The sequence below is a fragment of the Watersipora subatra genome, chromosome 1 (genome assembly GCF_963576615.1).
Source record: "Watersipora subatra chromosome 1, tzWatSuba1.1, whole genome shotgun sequence".
Lineage (NCBI taxonomy): Eukaryota > Metazoa > Bryozoa > Gymnolaemata > Cheilostomatida > Watersiporidae > Watersipora > Watersipora subatra.
Window position 1 is genome coordinate 43,329,849 of NC_088708.1, and position 20,517 is coordinate 43,350,365.

Genomic DNA, 20,517 nt, shown 5'->3' on the forward strand with positions numbered 1-20,517 from the left:
ATGCCGGTTAGAGTGTAGGACTGCAAGCAACTTTTTCCTGCTCACTCGCGTACGTTCCTGACTCTTATAACTAGTTTTTAAAACTCCTTAGGCTTCGCATTGCTTGATGGGATACCGTGAAAAGGTCATGTGAAATTAATGTCAAGTCATCGTTGTACTTTTCACAAATGGTGTCTATTCTCAAAAAGCCATCATCTTAGTGGTTTTGTCGACTCTACTTGTTTACTATATTTTTTGTCGATCGTAATAATTTGCTTCATCATGATAAACCCCAATCAAATTGGTAGCCTCATCTGACATTTTATGATTGAATATACAAAATGAAATCGTTATGCAAGCTTCATCTTGCATTATATTAGCAAGCAAGCATTATCTTGCAGATATATATCAACCTATATATCTATGGTATTAACAGTTGGTATACATCTATGGTTTATATATCTATGGTATTAACAGTATCGTAGGGCATTACGGTCGTGTTCCTAGCAGAAGTTGAATCAATCGAACTTTGTGTAGGACTTTGCATGTTCAGCTTCCATCCTACATCCGCATGCGAAAGCCTGTAAAATGTGTAAGCGTCGATAAAAGTCCATGAATAACTACAATTCCCAATAGAGCTACTCCTCTTCATCAGTTATGACAATTTCAGGTCATGGCAGGTCATAGCAGGTGCTAAATTCTGATATTTTATTGCGTTAGACACTCAGTTCCTACATACTTAGAAAATGAAATTAAAAGCATATTATTGAAAAAGTTATCAGTTTCAAGTTTTTTTGGTATCCAACAAGTTCAATGTTTTTCTATTGCATTGAAAAACAGTTAGGGGGTGGCTCACTTGGTCTCAATCTGCTGTATTATCTGTATGGACAAAGATAATGGTAAAAGCTTGAAACAATTTAGCTTCTACTCACATAAAAAGCATTGATTGCTCAACTTTGCTTCCTTGAGAAAACAGGTAAAGTTTATTTGACTAGACAAGCTTATGGATATATAAACTACATGTAATGTCCTATTCCTAATGGCTAGAACATAGAAGCATTTGGGCATACTTACCATTTTAAGAAAAATACGAAGTACTTCAGCTACAGGGACATGCATGGTCTAAAAGTCATTCCTGCTTTTCTGTTTGCTGGAATTGTCAATTTTAGATGACCAAAACTGTAATATTTATAACATTTTTTGTTGTACCAAACCAGGCAGCCATATGTAGAACTGAGTCATTTAGAGAGTGCAACAAAACTGACTTGATTGCAACTTGTTATTGATTCTTTTCGCCCTCGTAAAGTTCATAATGTTATTCAATAGAACAATTAATTGACCGAGATATCTCACACAATAGCTATCCGCTGACAAAATGTGAACTCCTATGTGTTCACACCTGATGAACAGCCATTTGCTTGCAGCTTATTCAGTCATAGGTGTATGTAAATATTATGTTGGTATCCCTACAAAATTACGCATGACACACAGTTGTATGCATTCGTTATAAACATCTTCCAATAATGAAGTTAGAAATTTCTTTATAGCATAACATTAGTGCTTGATTCATGATTAAGTCAAAGTGCATGAAAAAGCAGCCTTTTGAGCACCTGCACTGATGGTCTATGATAAAAGTGCTATTACCATGGAACAGTAGCATAAACATCAGGCTAAAAAAATTTGTCAAAGGCTTTATTGATTACCCAATATGACCAGGTGTGGACGGTAGTGGAGGAAGTGAAAACGGAGACAAAAAAATGGGTCATCACATCTGTTGTCGATCCTCGCACCAACCAGAAGATATCGTTTGACGATGCACTCCTTGAGCGGGTCTTAGATCAAGAGAACGGAAAGTACTGCAACCCTGAAACTGGTCATGAAATGGGAATTGCTCAGGCTATAGAGAAAAATCTCATACAGGTACTCAGCTTATTTTATGTGTCAATGTGTTCACTTAAACTTGCTAAAACTAATATGTATTTTATGGCAAACTCCTTCAAAAGCCTTTAATAAGCTGGAAGGGAGATTTAGACCTAGCCTGGTAGACTGTTCAATTGACAAATCCAATTGAATCTAATCACTGGAATTGATTTAGAATAGCGCCCTATGAGGACACGGCTTACCTATTATAAAAAATTAGCAACAGCAGCCACTCGTAAGCTGGCACGCATTGCTTGTAAACTATTGCCATAGCTTTAATTTTTGGCAGTCAATTAATTGTTTATTGTGAACTGCTTGCGATGGTTGATGGACAAACTCGTACATATGAGATTGCATCAAACTCTGTGTACATGAGACACATTTTTAAGATTAAGTCTAATACACATAGGTGATGTTACTACTATTTATAAATAAAACTTATGAAGTAGATACCAAATAAATTATAGGCTTAGAGATGTGACTCTAGTGCAAGCCAAGAGCTATCAGGCACAATGCTGTTTCTATCTAGTCAGGCAACTGACTTGCGACTTGTTCACAGAAGGATCAGCATATGTTATTTTAGGCACTTTAGATAGCAATTTGAGAAGCGTGCTAGAAATATTTATCCTGAGTAAGTATTAATTTCAAGTTACCTTAATTGGGTGTTCTCTATTACTTTTGATATAAGACCCGATTTTAATTATAGTGTAGTTGTATTAGGAAGAGCTGACAACTATATCACAGACTCAATCATAATATAATTGTTTGTTGAACTTAGATGAATGCTTGTCTGAACAACCATTCTAAAAATTGTTTGCTTAAAATGTGATTATATAGTAAATTCTATTACTGGCTTAATCAAAATACACAAATTCTTTCTTTTGTCTAATAGTTCTTCTGCTAATGGTTTTTGGTTGTTATTTTTGGTCTTTTTAAAATTTGATTTTAATTGGAAATTTTGTTTCAACAAATTTTGTTGATCTACTAGAGTCAGAATATTTTTTTTAAGTGATTTAATAAAAGCATTTTGTTAAACAAAACTATTCTTTGACATTAAAGATTTCTCCCATGCACTGGTGAGCATGCTACAACGGTTCTTTTTTGACTCCGATTCTATGAAGGGTTCTGTGCCTAGACCTGTCTACATGACACATTGCAAAGCTACCAAACACTGTTAGGCTCCCCTCTCATTATAGTCTTGATTTTTTGATACTGCCTTTTTAAACCATTCCTTTGTATAATCTAGGGACGAGTGGAGAGCACAACCCACAATTTGGTATGGAAGTTGTTGTAGAACGTAGCAACTTATTCTTACATCATAGCGCATTGCTGTTGTTGTAATTATATTATTTTCTATTATGTTTTTTGAAGGCAGCAATTTCAGTGATTTCTGCTTGATTTGCTAGTCTGCTGTGTGAAATGTTTTAGATAATTCTTCTTACATCGCTCTGGTCATTTCAGCTAGTATTATCTTATGCTTTAGCCACCATAAATATCTAGTGCTTTTATGCTGATTATCTGATTCACTTCTTCGATGATATAACCAATAAAGACGTTGCATTTTATAGACAGGAAAAGATATTAACAAGGTCATTAATGACTGACTGTTCAAGTTGACCTATGAATAGGAGAGTGAGCTTTCTTTTACCTGTCATGTTTTTGTAGTATAAATCAGTTGTTTTGAGCAGCGCCTTGTTCATATAAAATAAGTTAATCTAGTATCCTCATTTTTTTAGAGGTCAGATTTTCACCTCAGCTAGAAGATTGATGTAACTGTAAACAAAAAATGTGTTTCGCTCGGCGTCATTTTTCTATACAGCTGGTTAAAACTTGATTGCACGCAAGCAAACAACTTCTTTTAACAATGTTAGAAAATGATGCTAGATTTCAAACAATTCGGCAATATATAACATGTATATGGTTATCATGTGCAGAAAGAACTTGACTCTGTAATACAGCATTATATAGCGTGTATACGGTTATCACACACAGGGAGAACTTGTCTCTGTAAATATGGACGGAGGAGAGTACTCCTCTTTCCAAGCAACCGCTGACAATGTAGAGCACGTGCGAGACCCAAGGACACACAAGACTATTACGTATGATGCTGCCTGCAAGCTCGGCCTCATTGATAGAGGCAGCAAAACCTTCCACAACCCCATCACTGATCAGACCCTCAGTCTTGATGAAGCCGCTAGGAAGGGCTTCATTAAAAAGAAGGTAAAAATAAGTCAAGTAGACATGTAGTCAAGTAGATACTGTAAGTAGTCAAGTAGATACTGTAAGTAGTCATGTAGTCAAGTAGATACTGTAAGTAGTCGAGTAGATACTGTAAGTAGTCGAGTAGATACTGTAAGTAGTCGAGTAGATACTGTAAGTAGTCGAGTAGATACTGTAAGTAGTCGAGTAGATACTGTAAGTAGTCGAGTAGATACTGTAAGTAGTCGAGCAGATACTGTAAGTAGTCGAGCAGATACTGTAAGTAGTCGAGTAGATACTGTAAGTAGTCGAGTAGATACTGTAAGTAGTCGAGTAGATACTGTAAGTAGTCGAGTAGATACTGTAAGTAGTCGAGTAGATACTGTAAGTAGTCGAGTAGATACTGTAAGTAGTCGAGTAGATACTGTAAGTAGTCAAGTAGATACATGTACTGTAAGTAGTCAAGTAGATACTGTAAGTAGTCAAGTAGACATGTAGTCAAGTAGTCAAATAGATATGCTTTAATGTATTTCCATAATTTATTAGATTATACAAATAGTGTTAAGATGTGGCGATCACAGGCAACTTGCTTGGGGTCATTATGCTCATCTACATACCTAGATTACATTTCATGTTTTGAATAAAATTGTGACTGATTCATTTTTCATCTCCAATTAAAACTCTACTTATTATTATTATCTCAATATATGAATTTTCCTACAAACAATGTGAAATGTGAAAAAATGTTAGACTTTAAAAGCTAGTTTAAGTTAGTTTAAACTTTACCAGTTCTATTTTCTAACTTACCCATCGCCATGCATAGACTTCTGTCTCTAAGATAAATTAGCAATAAAACACCTTTTTATTGATTATAACTTAATTAATTTAGCTTTGTTACACATAGTTTAAAATCTTTGTTGAGCTTTTTGCATAATTGTTTTCATAATACATTTGTTTTAATGAGATGTGTGATTGATTGCCTGCAGTAATTATTATGGAATTATTGAGGGTTTATTACGCCGTAAAATGAATTACAGGGTATTCTTATTGGCATATCTGCTCCAAAATGCGTTGGTTTTAACTCACGAAACAAATCATAGAACGATTTAATTTTGTACATGGAGATTTTTCTATAGCCTATTCCAGCCAATAGCTTCTTTTACAATTGTTAATCCTAAGCAAGAAGGGGTAGCTTAGTCAATTAGGTTTATCTTCCCATGTTTGCAGTGTAAGCATAGAAAAAACAATTCCTCAAATGTAGTGTTTTTCAAGACTTAGTCAAGCGCAATATTTGTTACGATATTAAATTGAACCCGATGCGATTTAGAATACTGCTAACCAGAGCTTCCCACAAGCATACTTTACTAGTCACAATACAGCAGGTTTAATCTAATCTCACAGTTAGCTGATTATAAATTCTTTTAGTCACTGTCTACTACCCCGACACGGTCTGCTGAACCAGAGATCCGACCTAAAGCTGTGAATGCAGTAGAGGCCCATAAGGAAAAATTTGCAAATAAACGAAACATATTTGAGGGATCGATACAGCGAGATGGTTTTGATTACTTTGACAACCCGATATCTGGTTTGGATGAGAGCATGCGTGTTGAGGAGACAAAGACAATGGAGACCGAGTACATGCCAAGCGAAGTTCTCAGCAGGCCAGTCATACAGTCCAGCTCATTGGACAGAAATTCACCTCACAGAGAGTAAGTGAATCTATATATACTATCTATATATACATTTGATGTTTCCAACATATGACGTCATGAATTGGCTCAGATAAGTTTTAAGGAGAAAAAACAAAATATTTCTTGAAAATTGGCCAAACTTGAAAGAATAACAAATTTGATGATGTTGAGTTGTGTACCACATTTTTTGAGACAAGTTTTTAATTTTTACTGGAATCAGCGAGCTTTACTGTGTTAATAGCTAATTAGAGTAAGGTCATTTTAATCATCGTATATTAAAAAAGATTGTTTCCAGTTTAGCCTTCAATACAATCACCAACGGCAAATTGCTTTTATTATATTGCTCTAACTTGTGTGCAATAGAAACTCATTGGCTGATTTCGAACTACGTTTAGTGCAAAGGAGAACAACATTATATTGATGAGATGAAAATGTTTGTTTTCTGATTCACTTACCACCTGCGAGGTGTGTCATCATTTTCAGCTATGAACAAGTGAGGCCAAATAATAGCAAATATTATTTTGAGTTCATTTTCATTTCCCAGTTTTAAAATGAGTGATCTGTTAATTTTTTCCAAGACGATGTCTCTATTGATTTATATAGTCTATTACTTGTGTGAGCAATAAGGGTATAGAAAAAATCTGGATTGAATGTCCATCTGGCCATAAGGAGGACCAAGAAAAACCCTAGAATCAGCATGCTATATTAAGTTACGAATATTTGTGTTGAGGTTAATTTAAAAGCAGGCCTTTTAAATTATAATAAATATAAAGTTTCCGTCTTAAGTAAACTAATAATGGTGATATTCTAAGATTAATATGTAAGTTGCATCATAATACATTATTATAGTCATAGTAAGTGGTTATATACAGACAGGGAGAAGATAACTCCAAGTTATCTTTCTTTTTATGCCTCCGCAAAACCAAATGTTTTAAAGTTTCTGTGAGTTTTTATTCAGCTAGCAGTATGTAATGAATAAAAATGGTTGCTAAGAGGTTGAGGGGCTGTCGCTGACTTTGCTGCTCTAGATGTAACATCTATTTACTATAACTATGCTCTCTATGAACAATATTAAGTTGTTGGGAACTACTTTGAAAGGTGGCAACTGCAAGGCTATGCAGATGTCTCGTAGAAAGTTGAACACCGCAATCAGAGATGAGAGGCTTGAGAATTCACACTGGCTCCTGATAAATCTGTTATGCTCAATAAATTGTTCTGTTGGTTGTGACTTCTGCTCTGGTTAAAAGGAATAATATTCCACGACGTCTCTTACCTAGCAACTTACTATAAAGTCGATGGTTCTATGTGTCATTTTGGTTTCGTTGGAGCATGTTTATGCAGGCTTGTGCTTACTGAAATCACAGCTTTGACATACTCGACCAGGAGAATGAAAAAAACATCTAAATAAGTTCTTTGTAATACATTGTTTTTCATGGCATCAAAAGAAAATAGTTTTAATATAATATTATACATTTATGTATTATATTGTATGTAATATGTACATAATACATTAATATGTAGTATATAATATTATACATTTTACATTGGGCGAGTTTAATTGACAAGATCAGCTGCATTGCAATCAGCAGAGCTCCTGCAGAGTAGCACGATTGTAAAAGCAGCTGCTAATTGTACCGCTTCTCTATGCTTGTACTAATTACCAGATATCCTACTTACATGTAGATTCACCTTCAAGCAATGTTAGCAGATAGCAGATGTTGAGCTATTGACTCAGTTATTAATGGTGCTCTGTACAGTTATGTGTAAGTCTTAAAATTACTCTGACTGTTTGCTTTTTTAAAGTATTTACACTTGAATTAGTAAGCATTGTGACTAGAAAAAAAGTTATTATTGAGTAAAAATCTTAGGAACCATTCTTCAGATTAGGAAACTGCTGCAATGTTTATCCTGCGCCATATCTTATTTTAATCTATGCTGGTTGATGATCTGCTTCTTGTCATACAGATATATCATACTGATGTTGTTATATCTCACTCGCAGCTGGCTGGCAGCAGTGGTAGTCATTCAATACTAGGCAGTCATTCAATAATAATTCACTAGCTAGCACAGTTCACTCAGATCTGGCACAGATATTACATGTATAAGCTATGTGTTGGGAAAGATAGGCCTGAACGGGTACAGATACATAGCTCAGATACAGATGTCACAGAGTTGTTATTTAAAAGTTTGTGCAGTTAGCTTTAACTTGCTCCAGATATCTCTAAGCTTGAATATGTATTCTATAATGGCAAAATTATTTTTGCACTGACACAGATAGCTCAGAGCAGGCACAAATAAACTTCAACCAGCTTAGATAGCCTTGAGCTTGCACTGGTAGCTCTGAGGGGAGTGCTGTTGTAGCACAGACCCTCCTAGTCAGACCATCCTAGGCTACATCTAAAATGTCAGAACAGCTACACAGTTTATCAGCAGCCAGTAAGTAGAGAATCCTCATAAGCAGAGGAATGAATATTAGACGCGGCTGATATAATCAGACGTTTTTCTATGGCCAGTCAATTAGCACCGAGCAATCATAATAGTTGCCGTCATACGCCTCTCATCCCTCCAGCTGTGTAAGAAGCTTTTTTCTCGAGTTGCTCACTGTGGCTACCTCACAACTGCTAGGATATATCTATTGTCATACATCTATGATTTCTAGCCATTTACTAAGTGACAGTGAGAGGTCTCTTCCAACATCTCCTTCTTATCGGAGGCCTACGATTGAGTAAGTTTGCGACAGGAAGTTATATCGAGCTTAGCTGCTTGTAAAATGAGCTCTTAACGCGCTGCTTGCTGAAATGTGGGTGTGTACTCTGGTTGGCTAGCTGTGCTGTAGATGCAAGCGATCATAAGCTTTTCCTATGCGTAGTCGTCTTACCTCAAAGTTTAACTTACATTTCTGGTAGTGAATCTAATGTAAGACTAATGTAGTCTAATATATAAAAGAGAGATTGTAATATTACTGATGATGCTTCTACACTAATTGTAGCATTGTAGGCCACTGTTGTGCGTGTGTGTGCTTCCGTGAGTCTCGTATATTTGTCATCACCTTTTAACTAAAAGTAGCAGTAAATCCTGCTTTGAGCTGTTCCTCATATACACATGTAATTGTGAATATATTTCATGTAATGGCTAGTCCTTATCAAATTTTTTCTGCAATGCTCTTTGTTACGCTGAAGAAAATATTCTTTGTTTTTGTACCTTTATAATAACTGTTTTTGTTACAATGTCTCTATTGGTAGCTTGTATTCAGATTTTACAAACATCAGAGTGCTAAAAGTGTTGTTTGTTCCTTATAAGCCTCGCGCAGTATATTTTATAACAATGCTGTAATACGTTCATGTTAATGTACAACAACAGGATGCTATACCGGCAGAGCTCAGCGAACATCTAATGAAGTGGAAAAACATTATAGACATTAATAATTAATTCATTCAGCGGTATCTCACCCACAGTTGAGTGCACTGGTCTCATTACACTACCAGATACAAATTCAATGCTAAAGGGTGCTGTAGGTGGTGCTTCTACCACCAACGCTTTGAAGCGATCACTTCTGAAGTATTTAACAAACTCCTGTATCATTCATTTCAACTTCAAAAAAAAAATCAACTAAAGCTTCCATGCCTTTTATTTTAATAATTTATTTTAATTGTATTTGCACAAATGCTGTCTTAACAATTGCATGATACAGCAATCCAGCGACTCTGCGAATCGTTAAATATCGATCTTAAATGTTCTTTTTTGGAAATTATCATTGTGTCTCAATGAGAGATCAGAGAAATGAAAGATACTGATGCTACCATCAATGTACATTCATTGTACACCAACTGTACACCAAAACTGATTGTACACCAAGGCTAAATTTGTGTTGATCGATGTAAGCTCAATATTTGCTTAGTTATGAGTGAGATTCTTGAAATCTCATATCAGTTATTACCGTATTAGAACTGACATTGGCTAGGAACAAAAATATCTATGGTTTTGGTGCTCTATCATTTAAAATTTAATTATTCTGCAAATTTATTTATTTTTTTGAACTTTGGTGAAATTTTTGTAATTTGAACCAGGTTAGACCTTGGTTAATCACCTTGAAGATTTGAACACATTTTAAAATATATTTCAAACTGGTTAAAAGTATCCCTAGAGTCTTTCATACCGAGATGGTGTCATGGGAGCATACTGTCATAGTCTTGAAAGTTTTAGCTACAAAACTTGGCCTTAAAACTTTTAGATAGGTTTCATGGTTTCACTGGTAGGTATTTATAAAAAGTTGGAAGCCTGATGGTATAGTACTGCCATATGTACAGTACAGTGTACGGGTCAGTTCAAACCAAAAAGTCTTACATATTATTAGTGAGCTTTAGTTTCAATAGCTGTTTAAAACTTGCAACATCTAGGGCCTAGTTGAAATAATCATCTGATATCTTTTGATACGGCAAAATGATACTATTATTATTGAAATTATGTTTGTTTCATATTTAATATGTGGCCATGATTAAAAGTGATGTAATACGATTGAAATTTGATTTGAAGACCAACTTTTCTATGTTTTATATGACATGATGACAACTAATGTGAAACTGGTTTTTTTCATGGAGATTCTAATTACTAGGTAAGAGATTTGCATGCGCCTCTTGATATGACTCTTGCTGGCTGACCAAAAGTATCTGGTGATGTAGTCATTCCTAAGTATTACGTTTAGAAGTTTAGTTTGTTGCTCCTGCTGGCTGACAGTTTAATCAAGCTGTTGATGGCTAGAAGATGATTTAAATCTGTCGCAAAGTAAAATAAAAATAATAATTATGTGTTGATCAGAATTTACAGACCATTTCACCAACTTACGGCAACGTAAATCGATTGTCCAAATATGTGAAATATTCGGTGGTTTGACAAGGTCCCAAAATGCACCCTATGCAGCAAACCGAAACTGCACTGGTTTTTGCTTTCATTTTAGTTTTCACTCTGAGCTTGTAGTCTAGCAAGAATATTTCTACATGACTCTGTTATCATAGCTATGCCATTTGTGTTGATTGCTTTTGTATAGCTATGTCAGTTGACTAGACTGTTTCTGCATAGCTATTTCATGTGCACAGATCGTTCATGCAGCCCTATTTTATGCAGTCCCCAGCTACTGAATCGGGTGGATGCTGTGCTGGATAGAGCCAAGCTGTATACGCACGAGTCCGTCATATCAAGCACCGAGACCCACATGTCAGGCTACACAACCGACTGGCAGGCTGGCAGAGTCTACAATTTACGCACCGGCGATGAACTCACGTTGGATGAAGCGGTGGAGAAAGGAATCTTGGATGCTAAACAGGTGAGTTGGAAGAGTCAAGTAGTACCATTGTATCTTGATAGATTAATTGATGCAACTAAAATATCAAAACTAAATTTTTCAACTTCAAAATATTAAAACGAAAAATGTAATAAGAAAAAGAAAGCGACTTTACCATTGATACAAGGACCACTCAAATGCATACCAAACACTAGATCTCAGGCAAGCCACAAAATTAATAAAATTTTTATTTGGGCGCTGTCCAAGTGCATGGCAGGTGTTCTGCATACAACTAGCAATAAAAGTATTCACCTCATAAACCCTTGTAAGTTTTGCGAGTTGGTTCACTTAAAGAATGATTTCTGTGCATTAATCTCTGTGTACGAAAGTCCTGATAATGTTGCTATTTTGACTAGTTTTTACGCCGCCACTGTGTAACCACGAACCTTCTCACTGAGAAAACCTTGCTTGTTCTCAAATGGTTATGTTACAACCGCATTAGTTACACAATATAAACATTCACGCCCTCCGTACGCTGTTTCATGACAAATATGACACAGATGAAGCTAGTTGGCTGGGCATGAGGCATGTACACAAACAAGTTTTTCATGGTATTTAGTGCATGACACAACTATGCATAAAATATTAAAAGAGAAATAAAGCAGGAAGTCAGTTGACTGAACACCTGAACTGCTGAACAGCTGAAAATCACAATTTTCGATATCATTTCATCATTAGCAAGTTGATGAAACAGCCTTATAAATAGCAGAAAATAATATTAGGAAATTAGGTTAAGGATTCTTTTGGTACAATATAATGTAACCATGGCGATGAGTAATTGGCTCACATACATACAGCAGATGCTTGGCTGCAGATATTCTCATTAAGCAGACATTACAAGTAGTTGGAGCAGGTTAATTCCACTAAACTGTTGCTGTTGGAAACCGACAAACATTCAGTAGCAAATGGGGAATGACTTAGTGAGAAGGTTGCTGTTTTTAGTAAAATAAAATCCTTCCAAAACTTCACACAGATACTAAGAAATATACTTATTAAAATTAATTATTTTCTCCTATGAAACTTTATCTACTGAGAAAAAACATTACAACAGCCTTGACGCAAGAACCTAGTCCCATGCAAAAACCATCAGTTTTGTAAAACTAACATGAATGCAACCGAAACAATCTACTTTTGGCTATTCTTATATGTGAATAAAAAACTGACATTTTTAGCCATAAGGTTTTATGATAGACAAGGTGTGATTCATGAAGGTGCAATTCCCCGACAGGTACGGCTCATGAAGAGATACAAGCAGGGTCATTCTCCATCTGTATCCGCTGAGAGCTCTCTGCTCAAGCAAAGAGGCAGCATTCCAAAAGATGCTGTTTTCAATGGGCTCCATGACGAATATAAAATAGAGCCATCTCACCAGCCACCCACAAGAGCAGGTTTGGAGTCACGACCTCGTGGAAGCCGAGAGCCCTCTCTAGCTAATGAGAATACATCTATGGTTGTGAAAGTGTCACAGGTCAGTTTTTTAACTCCTCTAACATCAGCTCCTATATGCCCTTAGTAATGCTTCCAAGGTTTTAGAAAATTAGTTGTTTGCTGTTTGTATGGAGAGTTGTCAACTCTTTTATATATCTATAATCGGTCTATAAAAAGGATCATAGTTGTCGTTTTCATGCATGCTGTTAGTAGTTATTAGTAGTGTTTAAATTGGTATTGACACCTTTAAAATGAACTAAACATACGCTCATTAAATTTATCTTTTACTGTCATTGTTATTATATTTTTGTAAAATTCAACACAAAACTAGTAATTATAAATAAGTACACTTAACAGTAAAATGCTTTGATGTATAGGCTCCTGGACAAGTTTATGATTTACACTTGTAATGTCCTGCTAGGCATGCATACATAACATCTTGCAGTCACACTTTCTGGAGCGATCTGTCTGATAGCCAACATTTTTCCATACCAGTTAAACCAAATGCTCAAATGAACTGTTTTAGATGCAACATTGTCAGTCTCGTATTGGCCCGCTGTCGTATAACGCTGCTGTCCGACTTGGCCTCTTCAACATAAAAACAGGCAAATACAGAGACCCAATAAGTGGCCTTGTGTTGGGAATACAGGATGCAGTGTCTAAAGGGTTTATACAGGCCAACTCTGATGCTATCACTAACCTAAATACAGGTGGGTTTTAGAAATCTCTATCACTCCGGGACTCAGGTTTAGTGAATAATCAGTAGACTCCGGTTTAGTGTATAATCAGTAGACTTGGGTTTAGTGAATAATCAGTAGACTCAGGTTTAGTGAATAATCAGTAGACTCAGGTTTAGTGAATAATCAGTAGACTCAGGTTTAGTGAATAATCAGTAGACTCAGGTTTAGTGAATAATCAGTAGACTCAGGTTTAGTGAATAATCAGTAGACTCGGGTTTAGTGAATAATCAGTAGACTCAGGTTTAGTGAATAATCAGTAGACTCCGGTTTAGTGTATAATCAGTAGACTCGGGTTTAGTGAATAATCAGTAGACTCCGGTTTAGTGAATAATCAATAGACTCAGGTTTAGTGAATAATCAGTAGACTCAGGTTTAGTGAATAATCAGTAGACTCAGGTTTAGTGAATAATCAGTAGACTCAGGTTTAGTGAATAATCAGTAGACTCAGGATTAGTGAATAATCAGTGGACTCCGGTTTAGTGAATAATCAGTAGACTCAGGTTTAGTGAATAATCAGTAGACTCAGGTTTAGTGAATCAATAGACTCAGGTTTAGTGAATAATCAGTAGACTCAGGTTTAGTGAATAATCAGTAGACTCAGGTTTAGTGAATAATCAGTAGACTCGGGTTTAGTGAATAATCAGTAGACTCAGGATTAGTGAATAATCAATAGACTCCGGTTTAGTGAATAATCAGTAGATTCCGGTTTAGTGAATAATCAGTAGATTCAGGTTTAGTGAATATTCAGTGGACTCAGATTTAGTGAATAATCAGTAGACTCAGGATTAGTGAATAATCAGTAGACTCAGGATTAGTGAATAATCAGTGGACTCCGGTTTAGTGAATATTCAGTAGACTCCGGTTTAGTGAATAATCAGTAGACTCAGGTTTAGTGAATATTCAGTAGACTCAGGTTTAGTGAATAGTCGGTAGACTCAGGTTTAGTGAATAGTCGGTAGACTCAGGTTTAGTGAATAGTCGGTAGACTCAGGATTAGTGAATATTCAGTAGACTCAGGTTTATTGAATAATCAGTAAACTCAGGTTTAGTGAATAGTCAGTAGACTCAGGTTCAGTGAATATTCAGATGCAAGTGTAATAATTATTTGTAATGTATAAGCAGATTCATTTAGAGCTCTAAAAACACTAATAAGAAATCCTCAAACTCTCACAGGCTTTTAAACTTGTTGCAAGGATATAAAAATTTTCAGACTGTATTATGCCGTGTTCTACTTCTGAATATTAGTTTTTTCAGCATTATATTCCATAGTACTATATTCTTAGGTGTAAATTGTTTATACTATGTTCTTTAGCATTATATTCGTCAATAACAATGAATATGGGGTTTGAACTGTAGGAACTCCAGTGTCACTGGCCGACTGCATCCAGAGGAATCTCATCGACTCAGAAACTGGGAAAATTTTCGAAAGCAAGCTAAAGCAGTTAAACATTGCTGTTGCCAACCATTTTCTGTCTTCAAGGAGCGCCAGAAATGCTCCCATCAATTTTGAGGATGCTCTTAAGGTTCCATATAATTTAATCTTTATTTAGATTGATAGAAATTTCTTTATGCAAAAGTCATAAAACAACTGGCTAAGTTATTGGATATATACTATAAAATATCACAACTGTTTTAGAACATCCACCAGTTATTTTTGTTATGAAGAAGAGTTTATTTCTCAAATGTAAACGGCCAAACTTGAACCGAAGTTGATCTAGAAAAATTAGAATAATATGTAGTACCTGTACTCTGTTCAATTCTATTCAAATCCTGCTTATTAAATGTTTTGTAGAGATAATTGCTGGTTTTGACAGGTTGGTCTCCTCAATCCTTACACAGGGGAGTTTCAGCACCCTCAGTCAGATGAGACAAGCACAATAGGAGATGCAGTTACTCAGCAGTACATTGCTGGTAAATCTGTTGTGGTGCAGGACCCAACCTCCGGTAACAGGTTCTACTTGGATGATGCACTGCGCAGAGGAATTGTCAACCCTAATAATGGTTAGTCCGAGAGCAATATTAACTCTCTACTGTGTACATTTATATTCACAGAAAATATTGCATCAGACTGTTAACACCCGTGACAACCTACAGCAATCCATGTGCTGGACTGAAGCCATTTTCTACAGACAACTGAACGATGGTAGATCGTGATGATCTTGATCAATTACAATTCTCATTTATAGGTGTTACCAGGCGACCATTTCAGTTGTTAGCAGTTAATTTATTTTGGGAAGTTTTACATCTTTAAATCACTAACTGTATACAGTAGACGCTCCTATAACGTATACCTCCTATTAAATTAAAAAGTTTAGTTATTTGTTTCTGTATGGCCAGAGGGATGGGTTTAGAAAGATCTGGGAATGGATTAGGCAGTTTACCGTAAAACCTGTAATTGAATGCCACGTCTATTTGACCGCCACTACGAGAAGGGTTGAAACATAGAGCGCCACCCTCTATTTGACCGCCATTTTTTCTATTTTTGATCTTTATGAACCCATAATATCAATTGATCAGTAAAAAGGTGTCCACAAAATCATATTAATAATGAATCGTTTACATTAATAACAATTAATTCTCTCGTCGTCCAACTCCAAAGCTTCTCATTTTTCTTCTTAAAACTTTCAAAACAACGCCATAGAAGTAATTACTGTCTCAGGCTAATAGTAGCTCTTTGTTTAACGTGGTCTTAATACTTCAAAGAACATGCATACAAAAATGGTTTGCAAGTTTTGGGCCAAAGATTACCTTTAGTGAGCAAACTTTTACGCGATGCATTGGTACTAAATGCATTGGTGCTAAATGCAGCGTGTAAAAGTTTTGCTCTGCCACAAAATTGTTTGGACGCTAATATCAACTAGTTCAGCAGTCCAGAAGAAGAGTTCAGGCCAGAAGACATTGTGGAAGGTATTGGACAACTAGAAAATGTTCGTTCCTTCGAAAGCAACAATCAGAACGCAGCTATCCGAGCAAACGAAAGAAATAATTTTGTTTTAAAAACGTTAATTTTTGTATCTGCGTGTAATATACCCATGGTTCATTTATGTCGCTTTTTCATGAATATTTGTATCATTTGATAGATTATTATTATATAACTTATAAATATGCTGATTTATAGCATGTTATTCAATAGCATCCTTGCGGCTATCTTAACACGGCTTACAATGGATCGATGCTCATAACTCCAATTCTATTGCGCATAGCCTAAGAGGCTAGTTTTGGCTGCAAACTGTAACAAACATATCAATGATAGCAATGAGCTTTTATACAACATTGGTAAATATAGATATAAAATAAAAATTTGTCTTCAAATTTAGAATGAAATAAAATTGAGAATGCCAACAAATTGCAAAGAAGGACACAGGCTATAATATCACCGCAGGTCAATTGCAAGCAATAGATTATTAACTGGTAGAGACATTTCTCGATTTCTGGATGTATATTTATTAAGAGATCTTTGACAAGTTGGGGGTAAGTTAGCAGATTTATTGCATCCAAAATAATTAATATCGCTCCACCGGAAAAAGGGAGCAAATTATCGTCCGTAGCTAAATTTATCTTCCGAAAATTCTGACGAGCCATTTGAAAATACACCGCCAGCATCTCTTTGAACGCCATCTCCAATTGACCGCCACTATAGAGGGTTCAAAAATAGAGCGCCATGGCATTCAATTAGAGGTTTTACTGTACATGTATTTTACTGTTTTTGTAATGTAAAATTCCTATAGTGTAAACGTTCCTGCAATGGATTATTTACATTGTAGGAGCGTTTATTGTAATGAGTTTTACTGAGTGATGTTGAAAATGAACAAACCGTCGGTGTATGTCAACCAATCACCTGTTAATTCACACTGTCACTTTTTCATGTTTTATTGCAAATCTTGTATATCATAATCGTTGAGTGTAAACATGCATGTAATGACAATTATGCATAAGAAACCTGATTTTCTTTTGTATCCTTTTAGTTGAACAGGCAACTCTTCACTGTTCAGACAATCTTCACCAATCAGCTGTATCATTTATGTTATGAACTAACATTGGTCTCTTAGTATTGCTACTTCAAACATTTATCCACTAAACTGTAGGTGACATATTTGATGTGCTAAGAGGAGAGAGAGTGATGACTCTGTATGAAGCGCTGAAAACAAAACTGTTTGAGAGCGTCTATGACCCATTTGACAGCAGCCTTCTTGATCCTAACAACGGCCAGAGAGTTGATGTAGGACAGGCTGTGAAAAGGTCATTGTTAGGCCATAATACCTGCATCGTTTATGACACTGACAAGCACAGACAGGTAACTATAAATTGTAATGCATTTTAGTGCCTTTGTATCTTCACTATTATTGAATTATAGATTAATTTTGTATGTCTTAGAACACTATGGCATGTTCATATTGTACTGCTTAGCTCTTGGCATCAGTTTTTGTACACAAATTACTACATGCCTCTTCTTTTACAGGTATCGTTTGACAGCGCTGTTGAAGCAGGAATTCTAGATAGAGCAATGGGCACCTATATTGACAAAAAAGGTGGTCGGCGCCTCATCTGTCAGACAGCTGCCGAGATGGGGCTCATTGAGCCAATCGGAGCTCCTGTGTTGAACAAACTAAGAGTTCTTGAGTCTATACACAAGTTGTACGCACCTCCAGGAGACAGGTAATTAGCATAAAACTGTTGGGCTAGTGTAGCAGGTGGCTCAACACCTACATAGCTTCCCCCCAAATCTTGTGTTTTCATCTTTAATCGGATCTGGTATTTGCCTTTACTGCCTCCTCTGCACTGCTGTAGTTTCGATCCACCATATGAGTTCACTGAAAATTTGCTTACCGAATGCTTAGTAATTACTTTCTTTGCAAGTTCGTATAATGGTTCAGTTATGAGGCCATGAATACATAACTAACAATTGTCAATTACTGGCCATGATATACGAAACTTTGAATAGTTTCTTATTTTGTTTCAACTAATTTAAAAAGGAGCGGGCAACTGTTAGTATCAGTGAGTTGTACTATAATGCTGTTTGCCAAACTTATGCAAATATTTGTCTGTGTCTGCCTTCTATGAGTCGTTCAGTTTAAAGGTTTGTGAACAGCTCGTTGTGAACTTGCGAAACAGCAGCAATTCATAGAGAGTTCAAACTGAACTGATCTCTGTAAGCTGACAATTCTAGCACATCAAAACGAAATAATTAAAATAACACTGCATATTATAAACTCACACAAGAGACCCATATTTTAAGAGGTATAAGTTTGAAGCCATGATGGTTCACTGTTAAAAAAGAAAGCCTGTGAAAATTAGCTATCAACAAGTTGGTTTGTGAGACCGACAGCAGCTTTTTTTTATTTAGCTTCAGGAGTCCTTGACTATGTGAAACGAAAGACTTTCATGGGATTGCACGAAACTGGGAGCTTTTGTCTGCTATCACAGTCTGATACCTGCACATCCAAATGCATTGAAACGAAGTAGGAAACAGCCGTCTGCTATTTATTGCTAATGGTTAACTTTCAATGCTTCACAACTAATACAATTTTTGCAGCATCTCAGCTCCATCATACACAATGTACGAGGATGTGAAGTCAAGGGAGGTCAGCACTATTCGTCAGCCAGAAATACGCACTGAGGTTGACATGCAAGAATACAAGACAGAACGAACTATCAAGCTGAGTGGTAAGACTGAGGGACAGAAGTCTGATATGATAGATCTGGCTCCAGGAGACAAAGTTTTGGTACCCAGGCCATTTAAACCCGGACGGGCAGCACCACCTCCTGTACAGAGTGAACCATTGCTGCAGAGGCCATCGCAACAGAAGCCAGCTTATAGCCCAGTCCAGAAAAAGCCTAGTTATGGCAGCCATGAAGCTGTTGAAGAACCAATTGCAAGGTGAAGTTATGAATTGACTGTAGAGCATCTGGGCAAATGTTGGCGTCTCAAAATTATCAAATAACTCTTAAACCAAAATTGGTTTTCACTTTCTGTCTGATTGCTCAATGTAACTTAAATAGCTCTCTGAAACTTAAAGTTATGGGCAAGAAAATAAGCGGCTCTGCTGGTTTTTATTCAACAGGCTTATTGCAGTGCTTGAATAGCTTTGAATGCATTGCAGGAAGGCGGCACAGCTATACTACGATGAAAAGTAAGTTGAATCGCGCTGAAACTTTGGCTCAATATTTTAGAAAGGAATAACTTTTTCATGTCACATTGTCAAGTATTTGTGCTTGCTGTCTCATCCAATCAGGTATCAGCTTTGTGTTGCTCGCAATCGCTCATCCTCATACCAGGCATATGGCACGCTTATAATGTTCGCAGAGTCACATTGCTGTTACTCATGCTATTGATATTTTAAACTATTGTATGAATCACCTTACTGCATGATTCAAACTACATGTATCTTACAACTCAAACTATTGTACAACTCAAACTATTGTACAACTCAAACTATTGTATAACTCAAACTATTGTACAACTCAAACTACTGTACAACTCCAACTATAGTACAATTCAAACTATTGTTCAACTCAAACTATCTTACAACTCAAACTATTGTACAACTCAAACTATTGTACAACTCAAACTATTGTACAACTCAAACTATTGTACAACTCAAACTATTGTACAACTCAAACTATTGTACAACTCAAACTATTGTACAACTCAAACTATTTTACAACTCAAACTATAGTACAATTCAAACTATTGTACAATTCAAACTATTGTACAACTCAAACTATTGTACAACTCAAACTATTGTACAACTCAAACTACTGTACAACTCCAACTATAGTACAATTCAAACTATTGTTCAACTCAAACTACTGTATAACTCCAACTATTGTAAAACTCAAACTTTTGTAAAACTCAAACTTTTGTAAAACTCAATCTTTTGTAAAACTCAAACTTTTGTAAAACTCAATCTTTTGTAAAACTCAAACTATTAAACTATTCGATAACTGAAGATTCAAATAACTCGATCTATTAGATAACTCAGATATTGGATGACTTTGTTTTACAACTCAAGCCATGTGGTAACTCAAGGTATTCTAAACTTGATACTTCTTTCAAGCTGGCGATAATCTCCTTTAACTGAAAGAAATGCAACCATTTTTGTTTTAAATGTGGACACAAAGGTATTGCAAACACCACAACTTCATTTAAAACCCATGGCATCTTTGCCTTACAATTCTCTAGAGACACTACTTGCAAATCTGTTCAGCAGTTCGCAAGATT

General features: G+C 35.9%; 1 protein-coding gene across 6 annotated transcripts in view; it reads left to right on the forward strand.

The window, feature by feature from the left end:
• Positions 1 to 1,710: 1,710 nt before the first annotated feature.
• The window catches only part of LOC137398708 (uncharacterized), a 44,524-nt gene continuing 25,717 nt past the window's right edge, over positions 1,711 to 20,517 (forward strand). For 5 of the 6 annotated variants that reach the window (XM_068084928.1, XM_068084898.1, XM_068084922.1 and 2 more), the window contains exons 1-12: positions 1,711 to 1,899; positions 3,892 to 4,119; positions 5,524 to 5,807; positions 10,911 to 11,109; positions 12,356 to 12,595; positions 13,082 to 13,265; positions 14,652 to 14,818; positions 15,110 to 15,296; positions 17,381 to 17,589; positions 17,755 to 17,951; positions 18,829 to 19,173; positions 19,397 to 19,426. In XM_068084928.1, the coding sequence (XP_067941029.1) occupies positions 1,861 to 1,899; positions 3,892 to 4,119; positions 5,524 to 5,807; positions 10,911 to 11,109; positions 12,356 to 12,595; positions 13,082 to 13,265; positions 14,652 to 14,818; positions 15,110 to 15,296; positions 17,381 to 17,589; positions 17,755 to 17,951; positions 18,829 to 19,173; positions 19,397 to 19,426 (2,309 nt within the window). In that variant the 5' untranslated portion in view covers positions 1,711 to 1,860. The remainder of the gene's footprint in view (positions 1,900 to 3,891; positions 4,120 to 5,523; positions 5,808 to 10,910; positions 11,110 to 12,355; positions 12,596 to 13,081; positions 13,266 to 14,651; positions 14,819 to 15,109; positions 15,297 to 17,380; positions 17,590 to 17,754; positions 17,952 to 18,828; positions 19,174 to 19,396; positions 19,427 to 20,517) is intronic. The other variant, XM_068084914.1, reaches the window with a different exon arrangement.